We start from the raw sequence: 23,441 nt of genomic DNA, 5'->3' as shown, positions 1-23,441 counted from the left end.
TGAAATCTGCATTAACCGAATTGAATCGAGAATTTAATTGAATCGGTTTGTGAATCTGGACCTTTAAACTCTAGTAAATCGTAATATTAAAAGTGACGATCATGTGTGTGTCCTGCAGGTGACTGAAGAGATCATGGCTGTCCTGAAGGAGGGTGACCCTCGGTTAGTACGACTGCAGGAAAACGCCTCCAGTCTAAGTCAGCTCAGCACACAGACAGTCTTCTCCATGCTGGATCATCTCACTCAGTGGTCCCGCCACAAACTGCAGACCTTCAGCACCAACAAGCGGACAGGAAAAAATGCCAGAGAACAGCCACAGGTTACAGGTATTATAGTGACACCTGTGGTCATTAAATGAATTGATTTTCCTTGCTGAAATGCTAAGTTTTTGCTAAGAACATTCAAATCTTGTGAGCTGCCTAACAGTCTTTTGTGATATGATAATGACATTTAAAATTCATTTTATTCTATTATGGGTTTTTATAAACAACATAGAAAGTGAGGGAAAATCTTTGTTGTTTCCTTACAAGCTGTTTACAAATTAGCAATAAAAGCAATGAATTAATGAAAATTCTAAGACCATTTATTTTTTATATTATGCACAAAATACACAATTTTTCATTTGTTCTTTAACCCAGATGTCTCTAATCTAGCTAAAATTATTATGCCAAAAAATATCCAAATCTTCCATATTAATTTTGAAAGATGTCAGTTTTTTGGGATCAAGTGCAATAAAATTTTGAACATTTAAAAAAACATTTTTAAAGAAAAAATAGGTTAATGGTCACCTACATAAATAATTATACCTTAATCCTTGTGGAACAATTTTATTACTGCAGTGTGAAAGACATTTGTGCTGATTTAATATATTTGTGAAAACTGTAATGTATCTTTTTTGTGGCAGTTTTTTGTATTCTGAACATAGACCAAATAGCACCATTTAAACAGGCAATACAAGGAGGAGGAATGCATTTCCCCCCTGCAGAATATTTTGACTAGAAGGTATGAGCAGCAGAGCAGCATGTATTTTGAAATATAGTTTTGTTGTACGATGCACATCTTCAATACTAATTTGATTTGATTTTTTTTTTTAAATAAAAACATTAATTTCTTCCAAAAAGGACAAAAAACATACTAAATAATAGTGTATATTTATTTAGTTTCTTTTTGATGATTGAGAAGCCAAGAAACCCAGGAAAATTCATTAGATGAATGCCTTTTGTATGTTTTAAAGTCTATATTACATCCTATAATAACTTTTGTATGAGTCAATATCTTCTTTGCTGCATGTAAGTCTGACTCTTTCTGCTTCCTCTTAGGCCCAGAGAGCAGCGAGTATCAAAGTGTAGTAGCTTTCCTCAACAGTATTCCTCAGGATGTGCTGGCCAAGGCCTCCTTCCGCTCTAGAGCTTACACTCGTGCCGTCATGCACTTTGAGTCCTTTATCCGGGAGAAGAAGCAGAACATTCAGGACCATCTCTCTTTCCTACAGGTCTTACCACTGTGCATGCACTTTATTTCTTTTGATATTTATTTTATTACTTGTCTAAAAATCATATAGCTCTTATTTTGATCAATATAGTCCCATTTTTTTAAGTCCCCTAGAGTTAAACTGAGTTTTACTTACTGAGTTTTCCCATTTTTTTAATCCATTCAGCCGAAGGACAAAAATCTTATTTGTTTAACTCAAGGCATGAAGAGATTCATTGAAGATACTGTATTGGACACACAGGACTCTCTCAAAGACATCTAATCATTGCAGAAGTTTGAACCAAAATGCCAATATTGTAATAGCAACCCATTTGTCAAACACATACTTTTGAAATGCCCTATTTTAATGTTGTCAGACAACGATTTTTATCTAGAGAGTTTTTAAAGGAATTGTTTGTAAACGTGAATCCTTTAAAATATCATTTTTATTAAAATGTAAATCTTAAAAAAATTAAATTGGATATAAAATAGCCAGACAAGCTGAAATCCCAATAAAATCAAAACTCTCTCCATTCAGCCAATCTCTGGCTTTGACGAGAGCCTTTTTAGCTTAGCTTAGCTTAGCATAAATAATTGAATCAGATTAGACCATTAGCATCTTGCTCAAAAATGGTTATTTTTAAATTTCCCTTTTTGCTTGACTCTCCAGTAGTTACATCATGTACTAAGACTGTTGGAAAATTTTTAAGGTTGATATGGCTAGGGACTATACTCTCGTACTTGTAACAATCAAGGAACTTAACTGTCTTAGCATGACTGCAGCAGGCGCAATGATATTGCCTTTAACTCTAGGTGACTTGTAAAATGAGCCTATTTCCCAAACAAGTTGAGTGTTTCTTTAAGCTTTTTTTATGACCTGTCTGTTTTACTGGCCCTCTTTTAGACTTTGTATGCGGCCATGCATGAGCCAGATGGAGTGAGGGGTGTCAATGCTCTGAGGAAAGAGGAGCCGTCGTTGAGAGAGCAGATCTTGGAGCATGAGAGCATCGGGCTGCTGCGTGAATCCACCGCCTGCTATGACAGAGCCATCCAACTCGAGCCAGACCAGGTCAGCATCAACATCTGCCAAATTCAGCTTGGTGTGTGTTTTGGGTGGCAAAACAAAAAAAATCTCACGGTTACCTGTAAACTACAAGTGCACTTTCAAGTATGATAATATTTAAGGCTGCATGATATTAGAAAAATCTGGCATTGAGATATTTAGGTTTTCTGCTATATCTATACTGCTATATGTTACAATATGAATACAGTTTCACCAGATTACGTGCATAGCTCTTTTTTTTGAAAGAATTTATCAATTTATACTGATTGGAATGAATCTGCATTAAATGTAATAAGCAGCTTACAATCTTAGATAAAATAGGGCAAAGATAAAACTGAAATAAACAGGGCTTTATGGTTTTATGGGGACGTCTAACAGTATTCGGGTATAGTAATTGAATAATCAGATGTAAAATAGCACTGCATAGTCGGTGCAATAGCCTAAATACTGTCCTATCTAATAAAGTCAAAAAGGCCAAAAATAAATCTTTAAAAAAAAAATATATATATATATATATCAGTGCATAGTCTTCATTGTAATCCACATTTAAAGAACAAATTCCTGATTTAAATGTGTTCAGATGCACCTCTTGTGACCAGATTTTTTTAAGACTTAACTTTCAGATTTTTTAAATTATTCAATTCAATTCAATTCAATTCACCTTTATTTGTATGGCGCTTATACAATGTAGATTGTGTCAAAGCAGCTTCACATAAAAGGTCACAGTAAATAGGAACAGTGTAGTTCAGTTTGTAGTGTTTAAGTTCAGTTCAGTTTAGCTCAGTTCAGTGTGGTTTAATAATCACTACTGAGAGTCCAAATATTGAAGAGCAAATCCAAAGATGCGCAGCTCTACAGATCCCGAACCATGCAAGCCAGTGGCGACAGCGGAGAGGGAAAAAAAACTTCACTAAAGGCGGAAGTGAAGAAAAAAACCTTGAGAGAAACCAGACTCAGTTGGGCACGACCATTTTAATTTCTCCGCTGGCCAAACGTCTTGTGCAGAGCTGCAGTCTCAGTGGCGGAGGCTGGAAGCTGGCCTCAGCGAAGACTCGTCTGTCTCTGGAGCGTCACAGGAATCAGTCTCATGTTCTCCACTCCTCCATGACCATCACAGTAGCTGCTCAGGATTCGGCCAGGTCCAGGATATGGAAACCTTGGGATCATCTCGTCGTTGGTCTTGGATCGAATCAGTGACTCTGCATAGTCTGAGGGCCTCGGGAAGAGTATCCCCAGGTGGAAATGGAGAATAATTAGCATAGCTGATGTTCACAGTGTATATCAGCAAGATGCATAACCTGCGTGGAAGCCCCCTAAGTGGTGCACTAAGTGTATGCTTTACTGAACAGAATTGGGAGAGTGTGTCTGAGCCTCGGACGTTATCAGGAAGGCTATTCCAGAGTTTAGGAGCTATAAATGAGAAGGCTCGACCTCCTTTACTTGACTTTGCTATTCTAGGTACTACCAGAAGCCCTGAGTTTTGAGACCCTAAAGAGCGAGTTGGATTGTAGCGAGACAGAAGATTGGTTAGATAAACAGGAGCTAGATTATTTAAAGCTTTATATGTAAGAAGCAATATTTTAAATTCAATACGAAACTTAACAGGCAGCCAGTGTAAGGAGGATAAAATTGGGGTGATGTTATTAAATTTTCTAGACCTGGTTAGAACTCTGGCAGCTGCATTTTGTACTAATTGAAGTTTGTTAATAGAGGATGCTGGGCAGCCAGCAAACAGTGCATTACAGTAGTCCAGCCTAGAAGTCATAAAAGCATGGACTAGCTTTCCTGCATCTGAGATGGATAGCATACTTCGTAACTTAGCGATATTTCTCAGATGAAAGAAAGCAGTTTTTGTGACATGGGATATATGATTTTTAAAAGTTAAATTGCTGTCTAATATGACACCCAGATCTTTTATAGTAGAGCTAACGCTAACTTTGTATCTCTCTAATTGTAGGTCGAGTTGTGAGATCTGCTGTGTACAGGATTTAGGCCCAATAAGTAATAATTCTGTTTTGTCTGAGTTTAAGAGAAGATAATTGTTGGTCATCCAGTCTTTAACATCTTTAATACACTCAGTTAGCTTGGACAGATTAGACGTCTGGTGAGGTTTAGTTGAAATATATAATTGAGTATCATCTGCATAGCAGTGAAAGCTGATCCCATGTCTTCTAATAATGTCTCCCAGGGGTAGCATGTATATTGTAAACAGCAAAGGGCCTAAAACTGATCCTTGAGGCACCCCGTATTTTATTGGGCTGATTTGTGAAGGCTGTCCATTAATATTCACAAACTGGTAACGGTCAGATAAGTATGACTTAAACCATTGTAGGGCATGTCCCTGGACACCTGTAGACTTTAAGCGATTAATAAGGATACCATGGTCAATGGTGTCAAATGCCGCACTAAGATCGAGTAGAACTAATAGCGAGATTCACCCTTGGTCAGCAGCTAAGAGTAAATCGTTATGTTCTTTATGTTCTTCATTACTTTTGCGAGAGTTACTGTTGAATAAATCCAGTGTAATGCTGCTCATGAGCTAGCAGGAAAGCATATGAACAATAAGGATATGGGTGGCCACTTTTCATTGTAATCTGTGTTTTTGTACAGCGCAGTGAAGTAATACCTTGTTTAGGTGTGCTTTCTTAAAAAAAAAAGTAGATGGTCTCATAGATCACACTATACTTTAGAAGTTCTTACTCTCACTTTCTTTTGTCTGAATGCAGCTTGTCCATTATCATGGAGTCATGAACTCTATGTTGGGCCTTGGTCAGCTGTCCACAGTAATAACTCAGGTCAATGGAGTTCTGGCAAGCAGGTAAGTGTACCTATGTAAACTATATCCACATGAATGTCAGTACATTAAAAAAATAATAATTTTCCATTCACACTAAGCTGATATTGTCAGGCAAAGTTTGTGCTTTTAAAAGATGCTAACTCAAGTGAATAAATAAATATTATTTTTTTTTAAATTGTTGTGTGGAATAAAAAGTCATCAATTTATCAAAAGCAATGACTGTCCTGTGCCCACTATGTGCTCTTCAACTTTACAATATTGTTAAAAATAAATCTTACTTTGTACAATCTTTGTCACATTTCTGCAAAGATGACAAAATTGACCTGGCCTGGGATTGCTTCTCTGTTACAAAACTCTCTCTGTGGCTCTAAGGCTCTGCTTTTTTGACATGGAAGCCCTCTTCATTTTCTCTCTTTATTATTCTGTCGGTTTAGATGACCATGAGTAAAAATATAAACATTGAAGAGATGCTTTATTGTAGTATAGGGTTATAGTTTAATAGTTTTTTGTTATTATTATACATGTTAAACACTGTAAAGCTGCTTGCTTAAAAGCAGTCTATTGTATAAAATAGGGGAAGGGTTAAACATCGACACACTATACAGTAGTATCACAATATTTTTTAAGCGTAGTGTTTTATCATTACATGAATGCCAATATTGACAATATTTTTTATTATATTATTTGGTTGAATAATAAGGTCAATTTCTGTAAGATCAATTACAGCAGATAGTGTAGTTTTATTTATTAATTCCCTGCTGAGTGAGGACACCTAAAATGAAAATGGCAGCACTGCAGAAAAGTGCACACAACATTTAAGATGTTTAAGATGTTAGGGTTTTGAAAAATTTTTAAGATGTTAAGATTTTGACAATCCCTTATTTATCCTATAAATCCCTTATTTATCCTATAAAGGGTCATGTAAGCAAAAGTGATGTGAATTTTATTTGACTGGAGTACCGCATTTTAGAGCTTGTAGAATCATTAACAACATCCCTAAAATCAAATTCTTTCTTTACTACTGTTTTCTCAATGCTGTCATTTTAGCTGTATGTTTATTTTGTTATTTGGAGGAAATCTCTGCAGACATTTTAAGTCTATAGAGATCTTTTCTTCAGGCAAACGAAAAAAAAAAACATCTACAGATTTTTTTGATGTTTCATGACTGTATATCCTCAGTAACCCTGTTTTCTTACCCAACTTTAAGATTTGTGTTTTTCCACAACTTTAAAGAGTTAGTTCACCCAAAAATGAAAATCCTCTCATCATTTTCTCACCCTTCAGTTGTTCCAAACCTGTTTAACTTTTTTTCTTCTGTTGAACACAAATGAAGATATTTTGAAGAGAGCTTGAAATCTGTAACCATTGACTTGTATAGTATTTGTTTTTCCTACTATAGAAGTCAAGGGTTACAGGTTTCCAACATTTCCAACATTTTCAAATGATCTTCTTTTGTGCTCAACAGAAGAAAGAAAGGGGGTGAGTAAGTAATGAGTACATTTTAATTTTTGGGTGAACTATCCCTTTAATTCGCTTGCAAGGCCTCGATGGAAGTCTGATCTGAATGCCTATCGAGTTGAGGCTGCATGGAAGCTGTCAAAATGGGATCTAGTTGAAGACTATCTTGCTTCTGGTAAAGTTTTATGGATTAAAAAAAACAGGAATATATGTTTTTGTTTGTATTTTTTCCTCAATATTTGTCATTTCTGTTTTCTAGACTGTAAGTCCAGCAAATGGGGTGTCAGGCTTGGCCAAATGTTGCTGGCTGCCAAGAAGCAAGATTCAGAAGCATTCTATGAAAAGCTGAAAATAGCCAGGAAAGAACAAGTCATCCCTTTATCAGCTGCCAGTTTTGAGTGTGGCACCTATCAGAGAGGATATGAGTACATAGTCAGGTAATCTAAGGATTCACCATTCTTGAAAATGTTTACACCTGAAATGTAGAAAGAAAAACATCAGTGTGCGCACATCTAGGAATACCTTAAAGGCAGGTGCTCGATCAAGCCGAGCACAATAGAAAAAGTCAAAACAAATGGGCACACTGCTCTCAAAAGACAAAGTTAATTGGACAACGTTTCATCAGGTCACACAGGAAACACAAGAGAACTCAAGATATAGTTGAACTCTAGACACCTACAGACAATGATCACCCCAATTAACCAATAAGAATGTAAATTAGAAAAATTCACAAGTCAAAACAAACAGAAATTGACTACAAGAAACATTTATATATATACACACATACATACATAAACACATATATAATGATAACAAATATTTCAAGTCAAAATCCAAATTCAAACCTGAAATGTAACATGCTGAAATGTGCTGTTGTGTCTCAGGCTGCACATGCTGTCTGAGTTGGAGCATGTTTTCACGGAGCTGCAGAAGGAAAGCTCAGAAGCTGGTAGATCGAAGAAACCTGAGCCCAAACTCAACTGGGACGCCCACCTGCTCATGACCCAAAACTCATTCAGAGCCAAAGAACCTGTCCTGGCTCTGCGGAGAGCTCTTCTCAGCCTCAGCAAAGGGTATGAGCATGTGTTAATTCGGTTCAGTGAACTATTTCAGTGCAATATATATATATCACTGAAATCCCAATAATGATCACACTTTTTTACAATTACAATCACAAACTATAACAGATTCAGAAATAACTTTCAATTTACAGACAGTTCAGCAAACGCTAAAAATGGTGGACAGTGTTTACATGGACACCTTTTGCTTTAATTGAGAGTATAACATTCTGATTAGTATGTCCAAACATAATGTTTTACATGGACGCTATATAAAGTGGTTGGGTTTGCATTAAAGACACAGTGTCATCATCAACATGTTCAAAACCTACAGTATTTGAGTTTCTTTCGTCTGTGGAACAAAAAAGGTTTAAAACCACATTTAGGGAGAGTAAATGGTGTGGTAATTTTCATTTAGGGTTCCTTTAATGTGCATGAACTGAAGTTAAAGGTGGAAATGGTTTTTCAAACATTAAAAGAATAAAGACTTTTCCTAAACATTAGCATGTGCCCTATTTATAGTAGTTTAATTTCATTTATTTAGTTGGTGTAAGAGTAGTTTATATACTGCTAACACACTGTGCAGTCTCAGATTATTTATTAATTGAAAATTAAAACATAATACTTTGCCACTCATTTAGACCACTTTGTTTTATCCATTTGTCAGTAAGACTTTAATCATTTTAAATATACCGTACAGTAATACCGAAGGGGCCTTTAGAAATGCGCGTCTCAGGGAACAGAATACCATGACTAACTGTGGTTAGCCGCAGTACTCGGGGAATTTCTCTGACTCAGGAAAAAATTGTCAGTAGGGGGCAGTCGAGCTTCATTCTCTGTCCTTTCAGCTTGAAGGTGGAGGACTTGATGTCCATGGGTGACTGTTTCTTGGTGGAAGGTGGAGGTGTTTTCTCCATGTTTTGTTCATATTTGCTAAAATCTAATACAATGCTGCGCCTTGCATAGTTGTGTTTATTGTTTTCGGATAAGAGAAATAGTTTCATTTTAGTCACCGTATTGCCGACGCGCCACAGCCATGGCTCTAATATTACATTTTTGACTGTAGGCCTACATACAAAACTTTTCACAGAGCCCAGTTAAATGTTCTTTGATTCTTTGAGTGGATGTTCTGTGAAGCACAACACATTTATTTAAATTCCAAGACGAGTTTGACAGCATGCTGCGGCTGACTGCAGAACGAAATAAGGAGCCGCGGTAAAAAAACGTGCAGTTTTATGGTCCCATTTGTACCTACTAGTATGATAACTTGGTTCACATTAAGTATGCTGTTTAATTTTTACATAAATATATCCGCTACACTGAATGATAATGGAGCATTATTCACTTTTTGACTGTTTATTTTCAAAAGTTATTTAAACATTTACGAAGACACTTTACTTGTATTGAATATGCTTTCTGTGTACTGTATATAAAATCAATTCTGTTTTACTAATTTGATGCAGACACCAAAATGGGACGTCACATCTTTTACCTCAGTATTTCCTACATTTATACAGCATTTTCTTGCTGGTTTAAGATGTGTGTACTATACACACTATTGCTTTAATTCCTTAAATAAAACTGACTTTCGATATATATAATAATAATAACAATAATACAACTGCAGTTAGATATGTTTACTCAATTTGTTCGGTCTGTTTTTTAATGAACTAACATGCGCTTCATTTGTCTGTAAGAAAAAAAACTTTTAAAAAAATATATATTTTTTTCCATATCTTTCAATGGTCTGTCACTTTAAACCTTAAAGCCACTGACAATCAAAAGATATGGAAAAATATTCCGATATTACCATTGGAAGGTCTTTAGAAAGAAAAATTTTTTGATTTGTTCCTTGCTAATTGTTTAATGTCTTGCATGACAGCCATAGTCCCTATTCACTTTCACTGAACGTCAGTAAAAATAAATGACTCGTCGTATGTAAGTGACAAGTTTCAAAATTTGATAGAGCTTTTGTTACTGTGGTGCAGGTCTTCGTGTGAGGAGCAGGTTGGTGAGTGCTGGCTTCAAAGCGCTCGAGTGGCCAGAAGAGCTGGACATCACCAGACGGCCTTCAACGCCCTGCTCAATGCAGAGAACTCCCACCTCTCTGAGCTCTTCATCGAGAAAGCCAAATGGCTCTGGTCAAAGGTTCAACAGCTAAAATGTGTTCTCTTTCAAACATTCGCTCGGTATCTCACTATGGGAAACGCCTCAGGCGTGACAGACTGTGGAAGCACCAATTACACCACGTCCGTCCGAGGACGGACAAATCACAGCTCGCGATTAGGAGCCCACCCTCTCCTTTATAATCCGCTGTGATTCCCCGAATCGGCATTCTAGCACTCTTCCTCGTGAAGACTTTCCTTAAGCACCCAGGCTGCGCTGCTCTGTTCACAAACGTACCGTCAAGGCTAACGTTGCCGAACGCAGCTCAGTCATCTGAATCTGTCGTGGGTTCTTTGCTCGTTACGGAGTATTTTTTACTGCTTTTACTAGCAGCAACTGATATAGCTAACGCGTTAAGGCGAGCTAACTTTGACTTTGACTCACCATGTCTAAAGTCACGGTGGAGAAGGGGAAGGAGGCCTCTTCGCGCTCCTGTCCGTCAGCGTGCGGATTTATGATCTCGGGCAGGGATTCACATCCGATGTGCATCGCATGTATGGGTGCGAAGCATGCCCAGGCCTCGTTGGCGAACACCGAAAGCTGCGTGCACTGCCAGGCAATGCCGATGAGGATTTTGGAGAGAAGGCTTCGAGTGGCGGCATCTTCCAAGGATGATCCGGTCCTCTCTGCCGCTCCGTCGTCAGCTAATGACGCCAAATCCTCTCCTCCGCGGGATCTTGCTTCGTGGGGGGACATCATGGAGGTAGAATCCCCCGTGTATGAGCCGCTGTTCGACCAGCAGCTACTGGCGGGCGGGGATGAGATGGAAGGGGATGAGGAGGAGGATGATGAGACACTAGCCCGTCTCCTCCGAGATGAGCCGGACGATGAGGAGGAGGATGTCATCCGCCCTTCTTCCCACACATCCAGGCCGACTAGCGCGCAAAGCGGTGAGGTGGCGTCGACCGTGGTGGATTGCGACCTCACAGAGGTTTGCAAACGTGCTGCCGCCAAGCTCGGCGTGGCGTGGCCTGTGACTCCTGGTCATCCAGGAGTTAAACGGGATGTGTATGACGGGAAAAGGCTCGCTCCCCGCGCTCCCCCAGCAAAACAACTACTTCCCGCTCTCCCAGATTGCATCACGGAGATGAAGCGGTCATGGGATAAACCCTTTACCAACCGCGTGCCCGTCAAGGGTTACTCGTCACTCGACGTGAGCGAGATGGAGGGACTAGGGCTCTCTAACCCTCCAGTGGTCGAGCAGACGGTGGCTCTTCACCTGCATCCAAACAGGCGGGCTGCTGTTTCATCGGCCACACCGTCCCTCCCTGGTAAAATGGAACGCTTCACTGCTTCCATGTATCAGAAGGTATATAAATCTTCGGCGCTAACAGTGAGGGCTTTGAACGTCACTTCATTGCTGACGGCCTATCAAGCCGAATTATTGGAGGAGCTTGGCACGCAGCTGGACGCCGGCAATCCAAACCCGGCAGTCTGGGAAGAGATCTGCAACATTACAGACCTCAATCTGCGCGCCTCACGCGGGGCGGTGCAAAGCTCCGGCCGTACCATGGCTCTCGCCGTTGCGGGCGAGCGATCGCTGTGGCTGAATCTCTCGAGTATCGGGGACAGGGAAAAATTGGATTATCTCGACGCTCCCGTAGACTCGAGTGGGTTATTCGGTCAGTCGGTCGCGTCGATGAGGCAGAGATGCGACCTTAAAAAGAAGGACGAGGAGACTTGACCTCTGCTTGCCTCGTAAAAGGACATCACGTCCTCCTGTTCCTGCTACTCGGCCCACTCCTCCGACGCAGGGCAGAAAATTTGTCAGTGCGTCCAGACCGCCTAAACCCCACAGCACAGAGCAGACGGCTCGCCTCCCCGCTGCTCCAAACGCTAAGCCATGGGGAAAGCAGTCATTCGCGGCAGCGGCTGCAAAGTCCAGATCCGCTAACCCCTCCGCCAAAAAGAAGAGGGACTCCTAGGACGCTATGTTTGGAGAGGAGAGACGGGCAGCACCTAGGGTTTTCTGCGATGTCTTCTCCACAGTCCGCCACGGTTGTTTCCCCACCCGCAAAAATGCTGAGGAGGTGGAATTTGGGCGGAGAAATGGTTCAGAGTTGTGTTCAGGCCAGTTCAGCTTCCCCTCAACACACAATGTTCCGTGGATTGCCGACGGCAGTTCCACAAGTTCATGTGCAGAGCATTCGGCCACCATGCGGTCTGCCGAGTTCAGGCACACGTTCGCAAGTGCGTTGTCACAAAGCACTTCATTCCCTGTGTTCATGGCAAATAAAAAATGCCCTGTCGCATCCAGGCTCAATGCCGAGGGCGCAGAAAGCCAAAAACAAAATAAAGACACAGAGAAAAGCGAAAGCTCAAAGCCGAGAGACGGGCCAGTCTCTGAGCCAAACAGATTCTGGCCAAATTTCTCTCTGGCCACAAGAGGGCGCCAGCACTCCATCAGTGGGGCCGGTTCGGCAGCAGCCTCTGTCTCTTCACCCGGAGGCCTGGATAGAGTGTTCTCCGCACCCGTGGGTCCTCGCAACCGTAACCAGGGGTTACAGGCTTCAGTTTGCTGGAAAACCCCCTCCTTTCAACGGGGTTATAGCATCTGTGGCAAACGAGGATTCGGCTCAGGTGCTGGAGGCAGAGATATCCTCCCTCATGGGGAAGGGAGCTATAAGACGAGTTCCAGTGGAGGAAACTCAGACGGGTTTTTACTCACGTTACTTTCTAATCCCAAAGAAAGATGGGAGTCTGCGCCCAATACTGGACCTGCGTGCTTTAAACAAGCACTTGAGGAAGTACAAATTCAAGATGCTCACAGTAGGAGCTCTCACTCGTTCGATCCGCCGGGGCGATTGGTTCGCCTCGATCGATCTCAAGGATGCTTACTTTCATATAAGCATCTATCCAGCACACAGGAAATATCTCAGGTTTTCCTTTCAGAACGAAGTGTTCGAATTTGTTACTCTTCCATTCGGGCTCAGTCTAGCTCCGCGGGTGTTCAGCAGATGCATGGAAGCAGCGCTGTCTCCGCTGAGACACAAGGGTCTGCGCATATCCGCTTATCTGGACGATTACCTGATATGCGCCCGCACACGCGAGCGCGCGGAGCGGGATGCAGAGACTCTTTCGTCTCATCTCACAAGGCTGGGATTCAGAATCAACAACGCCAAAAGCCAGCTGATTCCGTCCCAGGAGATAGAGTATCTGGGCCTGCGCCTAGACTCGGTAACTTACCGCGCCATGCTTTCGGAGAGAAGGATTACGGCGTTCGGTCTATGCCTGACCCATTTTCGCAAAGGAAACCTGGTCTCGTTCAGAACCTGTCTCCGTCTGATGGGCATGATGGCTTCATCTCTGTCTGTGATCCCACTGGGTTTATTAAAGATGAGAGATTTTCAGCGTTGGATTTCCGCGAGGCGCCTGTGCCCGCGCAGGCACCTCGCGCGCAGGGTACGGGTATCCACGGAGTGTGTGATGGCTCTCCACCACTGGAAAAACCCCTGCATATTCCGATCAGGGGCTCCGCTGGGGAGCGTGTCTCTGAGAAAAGTCGTCACTACGGACGCATCCCTAACGGGATGGGGAGCCGTATTTCAGGGCAGATCGGTGAACGGTCGTTGGACACACCGACTGCGCGAGCTTCACATAAACATGCTGGAGCTGATGGCAGTTTTTCTGGCTTTAAAACATTTTCTACCATTCTTGAAGGGTTTTCATGTTTTAGTCAGGACGGACAACACAACGGTGGTGGCGTACATCAACCGCCAAGGGGGAACGCGATCGTTGCAGCTGCACAATCTAGCGCGCAAGCTGATTGTCTGGAGCGCCGCTCACTTGAGCTCACTGCGCGCGACGCACGTCCCGGGAGTCAGAAATGTGGGGGCGGATCTTCTGTCGAGGGGCAACCCGACGTACGGAGAATGGGTTCTCCACCCGCAGGTGGTGAATCAAATTTGGGAGATGTACGGCAAGGCTGCCGTAGATCTCTTCGCCTCGCGGGCAAACGCAAAATGTCCGCTGTATTTCTCTCTCGAGGACGAGGATGCGCCGTTGGGTGTGGATGCGCTGGCGCACCCGTGGCCAAACGTGCTGCTGTATGCATTCCCACCGTTAAGTCTAATTTCTCCCACCCTGGACAGAGTAAGAGAAAGCGGGTTGTCTCTCCTTCTAATAGCCCCCCGTTGGCCGGGCAGGCTGTGGTTGGCAGAGATCGCCGAACTTCTGCAAGGAGAGCCCTGGCCGCTCCCGCTGCGACGGGACCTGCTGTCACAAGCGGGGGCACAGATATTTCACCCTCACCCAGAACAAATCAACCTTTGGGTCTGGCCTGTGAAGGGTTAAATCTAAATGCTCTCGGGCTTCCACGGGAGGTCATAAGCACTATCCAGAGCGCTAGGGCTCCTTCAACGCGCTCACTGTACGACCTGAAATGGCGTGTGTTTGAGGACTGGTGCACTAGTGAAGGGCTTATCCCCTTCCAGTGCTCGGTGAGAGATATTCTCTGCTTTTTGCAAAGCTTACTGGATAATGGGAGAGCGTTCTCTACCATTAAAGTTTACCTGGCCGCTATTTCCGCTTGCCATGTAGGGTTCGAAGGGGTTTCAGTGGGACGGCACCCCCTTATATGCCGTTTATGAAAGGAGTGAAGCGCGTGAGACCAGCGGTGAAACGGCTGGTCCCGTCATGGGATCTGTCTCTCGTTCTGGACGCTTTAACTCGAGCCCCTTTCGAACCTCTGGAGGATATTCCTATTAAGCTCATATCACTGAAGACGGCCTTACTACTCGCTCTAGTCTCAGCTAAGCGAGTGGGCGAGCTGCATGCTTTGTCGGTGCATCAAGCGTGCATGGATTTTAGCCGGGATGATGACAGGGTTAAACTGCTACCAAACCCGGCATTCGTTCCCAAGGTCAGTGATTCTGCTTATAACTGTTCTGCTATTGAGTTGCATGCCTTTCACTCCCCTCCGCATTTGTCAGCGGAGGAGAGTAAGTTACACACTTTGTGTCCCGTACGGGCGTTACGCCTCTACGTGAACAGGACGCGATCGTTTAGGAGAAGCGATCAGTTATTTGTGTCATGGGCCACTCGCCGTAAGGGTGAGGCTGTTTCATCTCAACGGCTCTCGCACTGGATAGTGGAGGCGATCGAACTGGCCTATACATCTAGGGGTCTTCGTTCCCCAGAGGGTTTAAGAGCTCATTCTTCAAGAGGTATCGCTACCTCATGGGCTTTGTTCAGAGGGATTTCGGTAAGAGATATTTGTAAAGCGGCAAGTTGGTCTTCCCCGCATACATTTATCAGGTTTTACCGCCTTGACGTCACCGCGCCTTCATTGGCTCACGCGGTTCTTAATGTGTGTCCCTTATAAGCTTGAAAGGTTGTCTTTCTACCGATTCTGTCCGGGGCTTCGGAAAGCATGCGTTACGGGAGTGGTATATATCATTCCCATAGTGAGATACCGAGCGAATGTTTGAAAGAGAACGCTAGGTTACTTGCGTAACCCCGGTTCTCTGAGAACAGAGCGAGGTATCTCACCAGACTTCCCTTCACGCATTACACTCGGGAAGAGCGTGCTTCGAATGCCGATTCGGGGAATCACAGCGGATTATAAAGGAGAGGGTGGGCTCCTAATCGCGAGCTGTGATTTGTCCGTCCTCGGACGGACGTGGTGTAATTGGTGCTTCCACAGTCTGTCACGCCTGAGGCGTTTCCCATAGTGAGATACCTCGCTCTGTTCTCAGAGAACCGGGGTTACGCAAGTAACCTAGCGTTACTTATATCAAATGTGATGTTTGACAGGATCTCTTTTCCTTCAATGAAATCTAGTTAAAAGCAGCGTACCCACACTTCTTGAAAGTAGTTTAAAGCACTTGAATTTTAGACATATGGTCAAGTCAAGTCAAACTTCATTTATAGAGCACTTTACGAACACAGAATTCAGCCAAAGTGCTGTACAGAAAATATACAACAAAATAAGCATACTAGTCTATAAAATACAAGATAAAATATGGCTAGACTACCTAAAAGGCACATTAATTAAAATAACCAGGTATTAAGATTAGGTGTCACATGGCAACAAAAACAAATGAGGTTTATGAGCTGATTTAAATGAGAACGTTGAAGAGGCCTGTCTAATGGGCAGCGGCAAATAATTACAAAGTCTGGGAGCCACCACATCGAAAGCACAATCCTCTCTAAGCTTACGCTTTCTTTTTGGCACAATCTAGAGAAGCTGATCAACGGTAAAGTCTAGATTGAATACATGGCCAGTCGGAAGTGCGATATGCACATCAATATAGCAGCATTTATAATGACGCTGTATAACAATAATTAATATTTTTACAGTACTATGATGGTTGGGGTCAGGAAGCGTTAAAATATGCGATTTATTGGATAATTTAATAGATAGCAAAAGTAATACTCTGTACAAGTACTGTTTTTACATTACTGTGATGGTTGGGTTTACGTTACGGTAGCAGTAGACATTAATAAAAAACAATAAATGGGAAATTTACTAAATAATATAAATAATTCTTGTTAACTTCTGACTGCAACCATATCAATCCAACAACAACCCTGATCAACTGACCTGTGGGAACGAGTGGGCTTAAAGGGGTGTATCAGCTCAGATATATAAGGTGGGGCAAGACCATTTAGAGATTAAAAACAAATAAAAGAATCTTAAACTGTGTTTTAAAATGAACTGGCAACCAATTAAGCAAAGCTAACATAGAGGAAATAGGGTCATATTTGCAAGTACCAGTTAACAGGCGTGCTGCAGCATTTTGCACCATTTGCAAACGAGCAATAGCTGACCTTCTACTACTTGAAAAAAAAGCTAGATTTAACTTCTGGTCTAATTTGATTGTCAATGGATTCAAGGCCTCGATAGAACTTAAAAACAAACACAGGTCCTTGAAAGTGATTGAATTAAATTCAAAGTGAAATTTATTTATGGTGTTATTTCAACAATTGTACTGTGCTGCTGTCAAAACAGACTGAAAAGGGATTTATTCTTAATTCAGGGTATGCGTGGGGTCTTAAAAAGTCTTAAATTCACTGAAATATTGTCTTGTATGTTTTAAATCATTTTAAACGGGTTTTCATTTTCCTTTGTTTATGTAAATCTACTCAATCGATCCAAAACACATCCAATCACCAACAACACATCTCAATAAAACTTTTTGCAAAACTACTTATAACTAATATTATAACTGTAGTCTGTTGTGAAAACATTTAGTTTTTAAAAAGGTTTTTTTTTAAGTTATGTTGAACAAAAATGTATGTACTGTATACAAGGTCTGCTTGGTTTGACACATTATTTAAAATATGTGGCTAAGAAATGACTACTTAGATTTTTTTTTTCTGCTGGGGCTTTAAAAAATCTTTAGTGTCTAGCCTTATTGAATATTACTAGTATTGAGTTCAACACATTTTTATTAAGTTTTTTGAACATGACTGTTTAAAATCATCATCACACGCACATTTTTAATGTAAATACTAAGTGTAGGTGAAATGTTATATACAATAAGGACTTAAATGGCGCTACACATGCTGGGGATGTAAATAGTGTTTGATTTAAAATGTAAAAAGTCCTTGAAAATATTTGAACTACTGTTCATGAAAAATTGGGAACACAGTATAAGGAAAGATGCTGTTGTTTTATAGGGTGATGTGCATCAGGCTCTGATAGTCCTGCAGAAAGGAGTGCAGCAGTGTTTTCCTGATAACCAGACGCTCACAGACCCCAAGAGAATCCAGGTCAAGGGAAACGCCATGCTGCTGGTGGGCAGATATATGGAGGAGACTGCCAACTTTGAGAGCAATGCTATTATGAAAACCTATAAGGTATTTCAGTCAGTCGCAAATAAAGACAAATGTCAGTATTGGAGTCAGATCCATCAGATAGTGTCTTCTGTTCTTTTTAATGCAGGATGTCACAAATCTGTTGCCAGAATGGGAGGATGGAAATTTCTACCTGGCCAAATACTACGACAAGGTGATGCCTATGGTCACTGACAACAAACTGGAAAAACAAGGCAACCTCATCCGTTATATTGTCACTTATTTTGGAAAGTAAGATGTTTTCCTTTGATGTTTATATTGTGATTTTATTCAGCATTTCTGAAAAGGTGACAAAAACATCATTATTAAGTAAGTTTTTAGTTATAGTTGAATTGTTCATTTTATTTTATTTTATATGTGCTTTAGTTTTAGTTTTATTAGTTGAATAAAGGTGTTTACGTGTGAAATATTTCTATGGCAATTAGCTGAATTTTTTTTTTTTCTTAGTAACATGATTTTTATTAAGTAAAATAAATTATTTAACCCTCCTGTTGACTTGTGGGTTAAAAAAAAAATTCTCTATTTTCATGATTTTTTTAAATTAAGGCTGTACACATTTAGGGTAAAACTGTTGTCCTTTGGTCCAATTTTTACCCGCAGCTATAAAACAATTTTTTTTACCTTGAAAACCTCTGGCTCACACAGGCACGCACACCCCCAAACACACACACACACACAATAAGAATCTGCTGCTTTAACCTTTATTAATACACTCTTGCTAAAATGTTTTACATTCATGCAGGTACTTTTAGCATTAGAAAACATGCCATTTCACTTTAGTCTAAAACAAGTGGTGACCTCTGATTACACATTGATGAAAAACCCCAGAGTAGTGAGAGAGAACCTAGACATGCACAGAGTTTCATCTTGCGAAATAGATTTGAGGATTAAAATTAAATTTAGATTCTTTATTTAGGTTTATTTAGATTCTTTATTTAGGTTTCATGAAGATGGGTCAACAGAAGGAAGGTCAGAGAGTGTATACGTCATTTTAGACAACAGGAGGGTTATGTTTTATGGTTTTATTTTAGGAAACTAGAATTCATTGTGTGAAACAGGAATGCTTTGCTTGTTTCACAGAGCTTTGCAGTTTGGCAATCAGTACATCTATCAAGCCATGCCAAGAATGCTGACGTTATGGCTGGACTTCGGTGCCAAAGTTTATGAATTTGAAAAAGGTAAGGCACAAAAAAGACTGATGTAGTGTATGTAAAAAAAAAAAATTAAAATACTTATTTGCAAAAAGTACCAAGTGCAGTGATATAACCTTTAAAATCGTCAATGGTTTGTGTTGACCAGTCAATTTTAAATAATAAACACTGCACAAAGTGTAAAATTGCAGTTTGGCAAAATAGTTTAGCAGTTACTTAATTAAAATGGACAATATGTATTATAAAAAAAATATAGGATTTTTTCCATTTAAGTATTCTAAAAACAGTAGATCAGTGTTATATATTTTTCTATATTTATATAATCCCAAATGTTTTCAAGAATGGTTTTCAATTTTTACTATTGCATTTATACTAGGCAAGCAATATAAGCAATTATAATACCTATGTTGCTTACTAAGCCATTATTAATGCATTTTTAAGTCTGTAATAAATTTCTTAGACATTCGTTGTAAAACAATTAATTGGTTTTAAAAATACACCTGCAAAGGTATCAAATTTTCTGTAAAATAAGTTGTACTCTTCAAATGTTATTCTTAAGAGGAAAAAGAAAGACATAATACACACAGCAATAATGCAGCAATAATACAATCATTAACTCCAAAGTAAGTCCTTTAAAATCAAATGTTCATTATGGAATGAAAAATAAAAATTATACAACAACTAAAATGATTGTGGCATTCGCTGTAACCATCTATCATATCTATTAACTATAGTCAAGCCTAAAGGAATTTATTCATTGCAAAACTATTAAAAACACTGCTACTGAAACTAGCAGTGTGTGGAAAATACATTTAAAGAGATGAAAATTCTTTCTTCATGTACTCATCCTTGCTACAAAGTCATTTGATATTCTTTCTTCTGTTGAACACAACATATTTTGACGAATGTTGAAAAAATTCCCCAAAATTCTTAAGTATATCTTGTTTTGTCTTCAACAGAATTATCTCAAATGTTTTGAAGAATGTTCAAATCCAGAGAAATAAGGCAATTTAATTAGTGACATGAACCGTGTCCTGTGTCGCCATGAATTGATAATAATGTCATAAACCCTCGATTTCTAGCTTGGTTTTATTGAAAAAAGGGAAACACCTAAAAGACTTTAATATTTTGTGTGTTTTATTAGACTGCACAGAGCTGCATTACAAAAGAACCCTAAAATGTATTTAATATGATAAAACATCTCTTCTTTTCCATGTGATCATGACCAGAAAAAACTGACGCGCTCGACTATAGCATAATAAAAGTCGCAGTGGTCTTGTTTCACTTTAACAGCTTGCAGCCGTACTCTGATAATACTCATTACCATGATAATAAGTTTTGAATTTTTTTCCTCTTTCTTTACCTTCTTTACTTGCTTAGAGTTGCTTAAAATGTAATAAAGATGACAACTCCCACAATTCCACACTTATTCCACCTCATTCTGTTTATCTCTGCCAATTTGTTATTCTTGAATATCGAGTCATATTGAATTTCTAAATGTGCAAAGATGTTTTAAATTAAATTCTAGTGATTTAAAATGAATTTTCTATCAGTTTAAACTTTAGATTGATAGAAGATTATTTTTAAATCGCTAGAATTTAATTTAAACATCTTTGTAGAGTCTTTAGACTCTAAAGACTCGCTGCTCTAGTAATCTTTGATACATCAGTTTCTTCTCTCTTGTTTTTCAGCCGGCCGCTCTGACCGAGTCCAGATGCGTACTGAACTCACGAAGATCAATTCCGTGATCAGCGACCACACCAGCAACCTCTCGCCCTACCAGTTCCTCACAGCCTTTTCCCAGCTCATCTCCAGAATCTGCCACTCCAGCAACGAGGTCTTCGCTGTTCTCATGGAGATTGTGGCCAAAGTTTTCTTGGCGTACCCGCAACAGGCAATGTGGATGATGACTGCTGTGTCAAAGGTCAGAAATCTTCATCGATAACCATAACTAATGCATACAGGTATAAATAATGTTTCATTTGTGCTTCTTTTTGTTAGTCCTCCTATCCGACTCGAATGAACAGATGTAAGGAGATCCTGAAGAAGGCCATCAGTCTGAATGACTCATTTGTGAAGTTTATCGGAGATGCCAACAGACTGACTGACAAGCTGTTGGAGCTCGGAAATAAACCAGTAAGACAGACTCTACCGCTAGAGAGAAAACGATTTTCAAATAAACAGCTTTTGTGCATTTGTTAATCTTTTATATTCAACTTCCCTCTCAGGCATTTATTACAAAATTAATTAGTCCTAAAATTAGCTTTAAGTATGGACTGTATTTTCTGGAAAGCAAATCACACCACGTCTGAACTTAAACACAGATTAGATAAACGTTTGAATAAGTTACATATTACTTTCTTTATTAAAAATAAATGTTAAACAAGCAACACAGTAAAGACATTCATTCAAATACGTTTAATTGATTTTCATTATAACACAATATACTCAACCATATAACAGATGTGATGCACTTTATAATCTTATACGATGCTGCCACACGGAATACACAACCTGATACGTTAAGCCTGATTTATACTCAACACATTTGCTAGTTCGCTTGAGTGCATGTGGCGAATGTGACATCATCATGGAGTTTGCAGAGGTTCGCTTTGGGTGCGCACGACATGATTTCGGAGGGCGGAGCGCAGAAATTTTTTTTGAGACTCGAGCGAACTGTTTGCGTGACGCTTCATTTCATTTGAATTAAATATTAATTACTTTGAAGAGATTATGTCTGAAACAAGTACGCCTGTACAGACATCTTTATGATGTGTCCATGCGTGATCTTAGGGATAACCAGATGGACCATAATTCTTGGCTAGAAATTGCAACAGCAATGGGAAAGGAGGAACATTTTTGTAAAAAAGTTTGAAGGATGAGTTTGCTAAAACCAAAAAGAGAGGCCATGGCAAAAGTGGAGACCCATGTGGTTCTAATAAACAATTACAGAATATGTTTTTCCAGCATTCATAGGTTAAACTGATGTATATTACATCTTTTTTTTCATAGTCTTTAACAAAATTATGTCTTTGAAAACTGGAAAATAATTTTTGAACCTATCAGTTTACAGTATACTGATGCCCTATTTTTCTAGGTTTTACTGGTGATAATGGTCTGGAATGTTGGACCATTATTGCCTTGGCATATAAGCAGAGGACACAAACTAGCCAGACAGTAATGTGTGAATTATGGAGTGGGCTAAATCTATAAAAAAAAAACATCATTTTTTTAGTAAGTGTACTTTTATTCTTGCCATAATAAAAAATATATTTGTAGAGCAACCCATGTTCTATTGTCATAAATATTTAACTAATATTTAATTGGTAGAACTGTCAGAAATATTAACAAAAGCAAGTGATGCATCAAAGTTTGATTTAAAATATCTTGTGGTTTTAAAAATGGTTATAGAAATCTTTATAATCATTAAAATAAATAATAAAAATAATTAGTTTAAAAATCTTAAATGATATTAATGATATGACGTAGTTCTGGAAACTTTCTGCTTCTGCTTATTAGTCTGATTTTACAGTGAGTTTCTTTTGACCGCCCCCTGTCATTTAAAAGAATATCACAACGGCAAACACGTCAAGTATAAACGCCTCGTCCATTTCGCGAGGTGCGTGTGCAGACAGTGGAGGTCTGGAGGACCGGAGGATACGGCGCCAGGCGAAAGTATAAATCAGCCTTTTCTGCATTGCAAAAATATTACAGTCATTACAGAATTGTAGAGGAAAAAAAATTGAAGACATTTATAATTACAGAAAATGTCTATTAAATTAAGGCTGTTCACTTGAATAGATTTTGTATCACATTAAATCACATCAAATTTCGCTGCTGATAATAATAAGAAATGTTAGATATTATTAGTGGATGTTATATGTTAGATATTATAAATATTAGAATGTTTTTCCTAAGGATCACATGACACTGAAGACTGGAGTAATGAATGCTCATCATCAAGAGTAGATTACAAAATTGAAATAATATTTACAAATACAAAGAGTCCATTTAAATATAAATACAATTTGTGAATGAATTTCTTTATTCATTATTAATATTACTTACTTTTTCTCTCATACGTAATTATAAAAATAAATTACACCTGCAAGTGTATCATATTAGCTGTAAAATAAGTTTAATTTAGTTATAATTAAAATTTTTCTAAATATATTTCAAATGAAACCTTTTTGAGACATTTATTAATTTTCAATATTCCTGAAGTTTTAGATTAGACAATAATTGTAAAATTGATTATTTGAATGAATTGAACCCACAAATGTATCATTTTCTCTCAAACAAATTGTAAAAAAATAAGTTGTAAAGCAAAATTTCTCTCCAAAATGTATTGTAGAGAGGAAAAAAATGGATACTTGCATTTCATAATTTTATTCAGAAATAATTCAAGATGGTATACTGTTTTTTTCCAAGCACTGTAAATAAAACCTTTACAAACTTAGTTTTCCTTGCACTCTAAA

General features: G+C 39.4%; 1 protein-coding gene across 1 annotated transcript in view; it reads left to right on the top strand.

The window, feature by feature from the left end:
- atr (ATR serine/threonine kinase) overlaps positions 1–23,441 on the top strand; it is a 71,560-nt gene that overhangs the window by 38,302 nt on the left and 9,817 nt on the right. The window contains exons 27-39 of the mRNA XM_056474359.1: positions 119–326; positions 1,320–1,492; positions 2,375–2,539; positions 5,260–5,351; positions 6,872–6,963; positions 7,048–7,225; positions 7,673–7,861; positions 9,835–9,994; positions 17,636–17,815; positions 17,901–18,043; positions 18,893–18,990; positions 20,655–20,887; positions 20,965–21,099. Of these exons, the coding sequence (XP_056330334.1) occupies positions 119–326; positions 1,320–1,492; positions 2,375–2,539; positions 5,260–5,351; positions 6,872–6,963; positions 7,048–7,225; positions 7,673–7,861; positions 9,835–9,994; positions 17,636–17,815; positions 17,901–18,043; positions 18,893–18,990; positions 20,655–20,887; positions 20,965–21,099 (2,046 nt within the window). The remainder of the gene's footprint in view (positions 1–118; positions 327–1,319; positions 1,493–2,374; positions 2,540–5,259; positions 5,352–6,871; positions 6,964–7,047; positions 7,226–7,672; positions 7,862–9,834; positions 9,995–17,635; positions 17,816–17,900; positions 18,044–18,892; positions 18,991–20,654; positions 20,888–20,964; positions 21,100–23,441) is intronic.

This window comes from Danio aesculapii, chromosome 2 (genome assembly GCF_903798145.1).
Source record: "Danio aesculapii chromosome 2, fDanAes4.1, whole genome shotgun sequence".
NCBI classification, from domain to species: Eukaryota; Metazoa; Chordata; class Actinopteri; order Cypriniformes; family Danionidae; genus Danio; species Danio aesculapii.
Note: the sequence above shows the minus strand (reverse complement) of the source record. Positions and strands in the feature narration are given on the sequence as shown.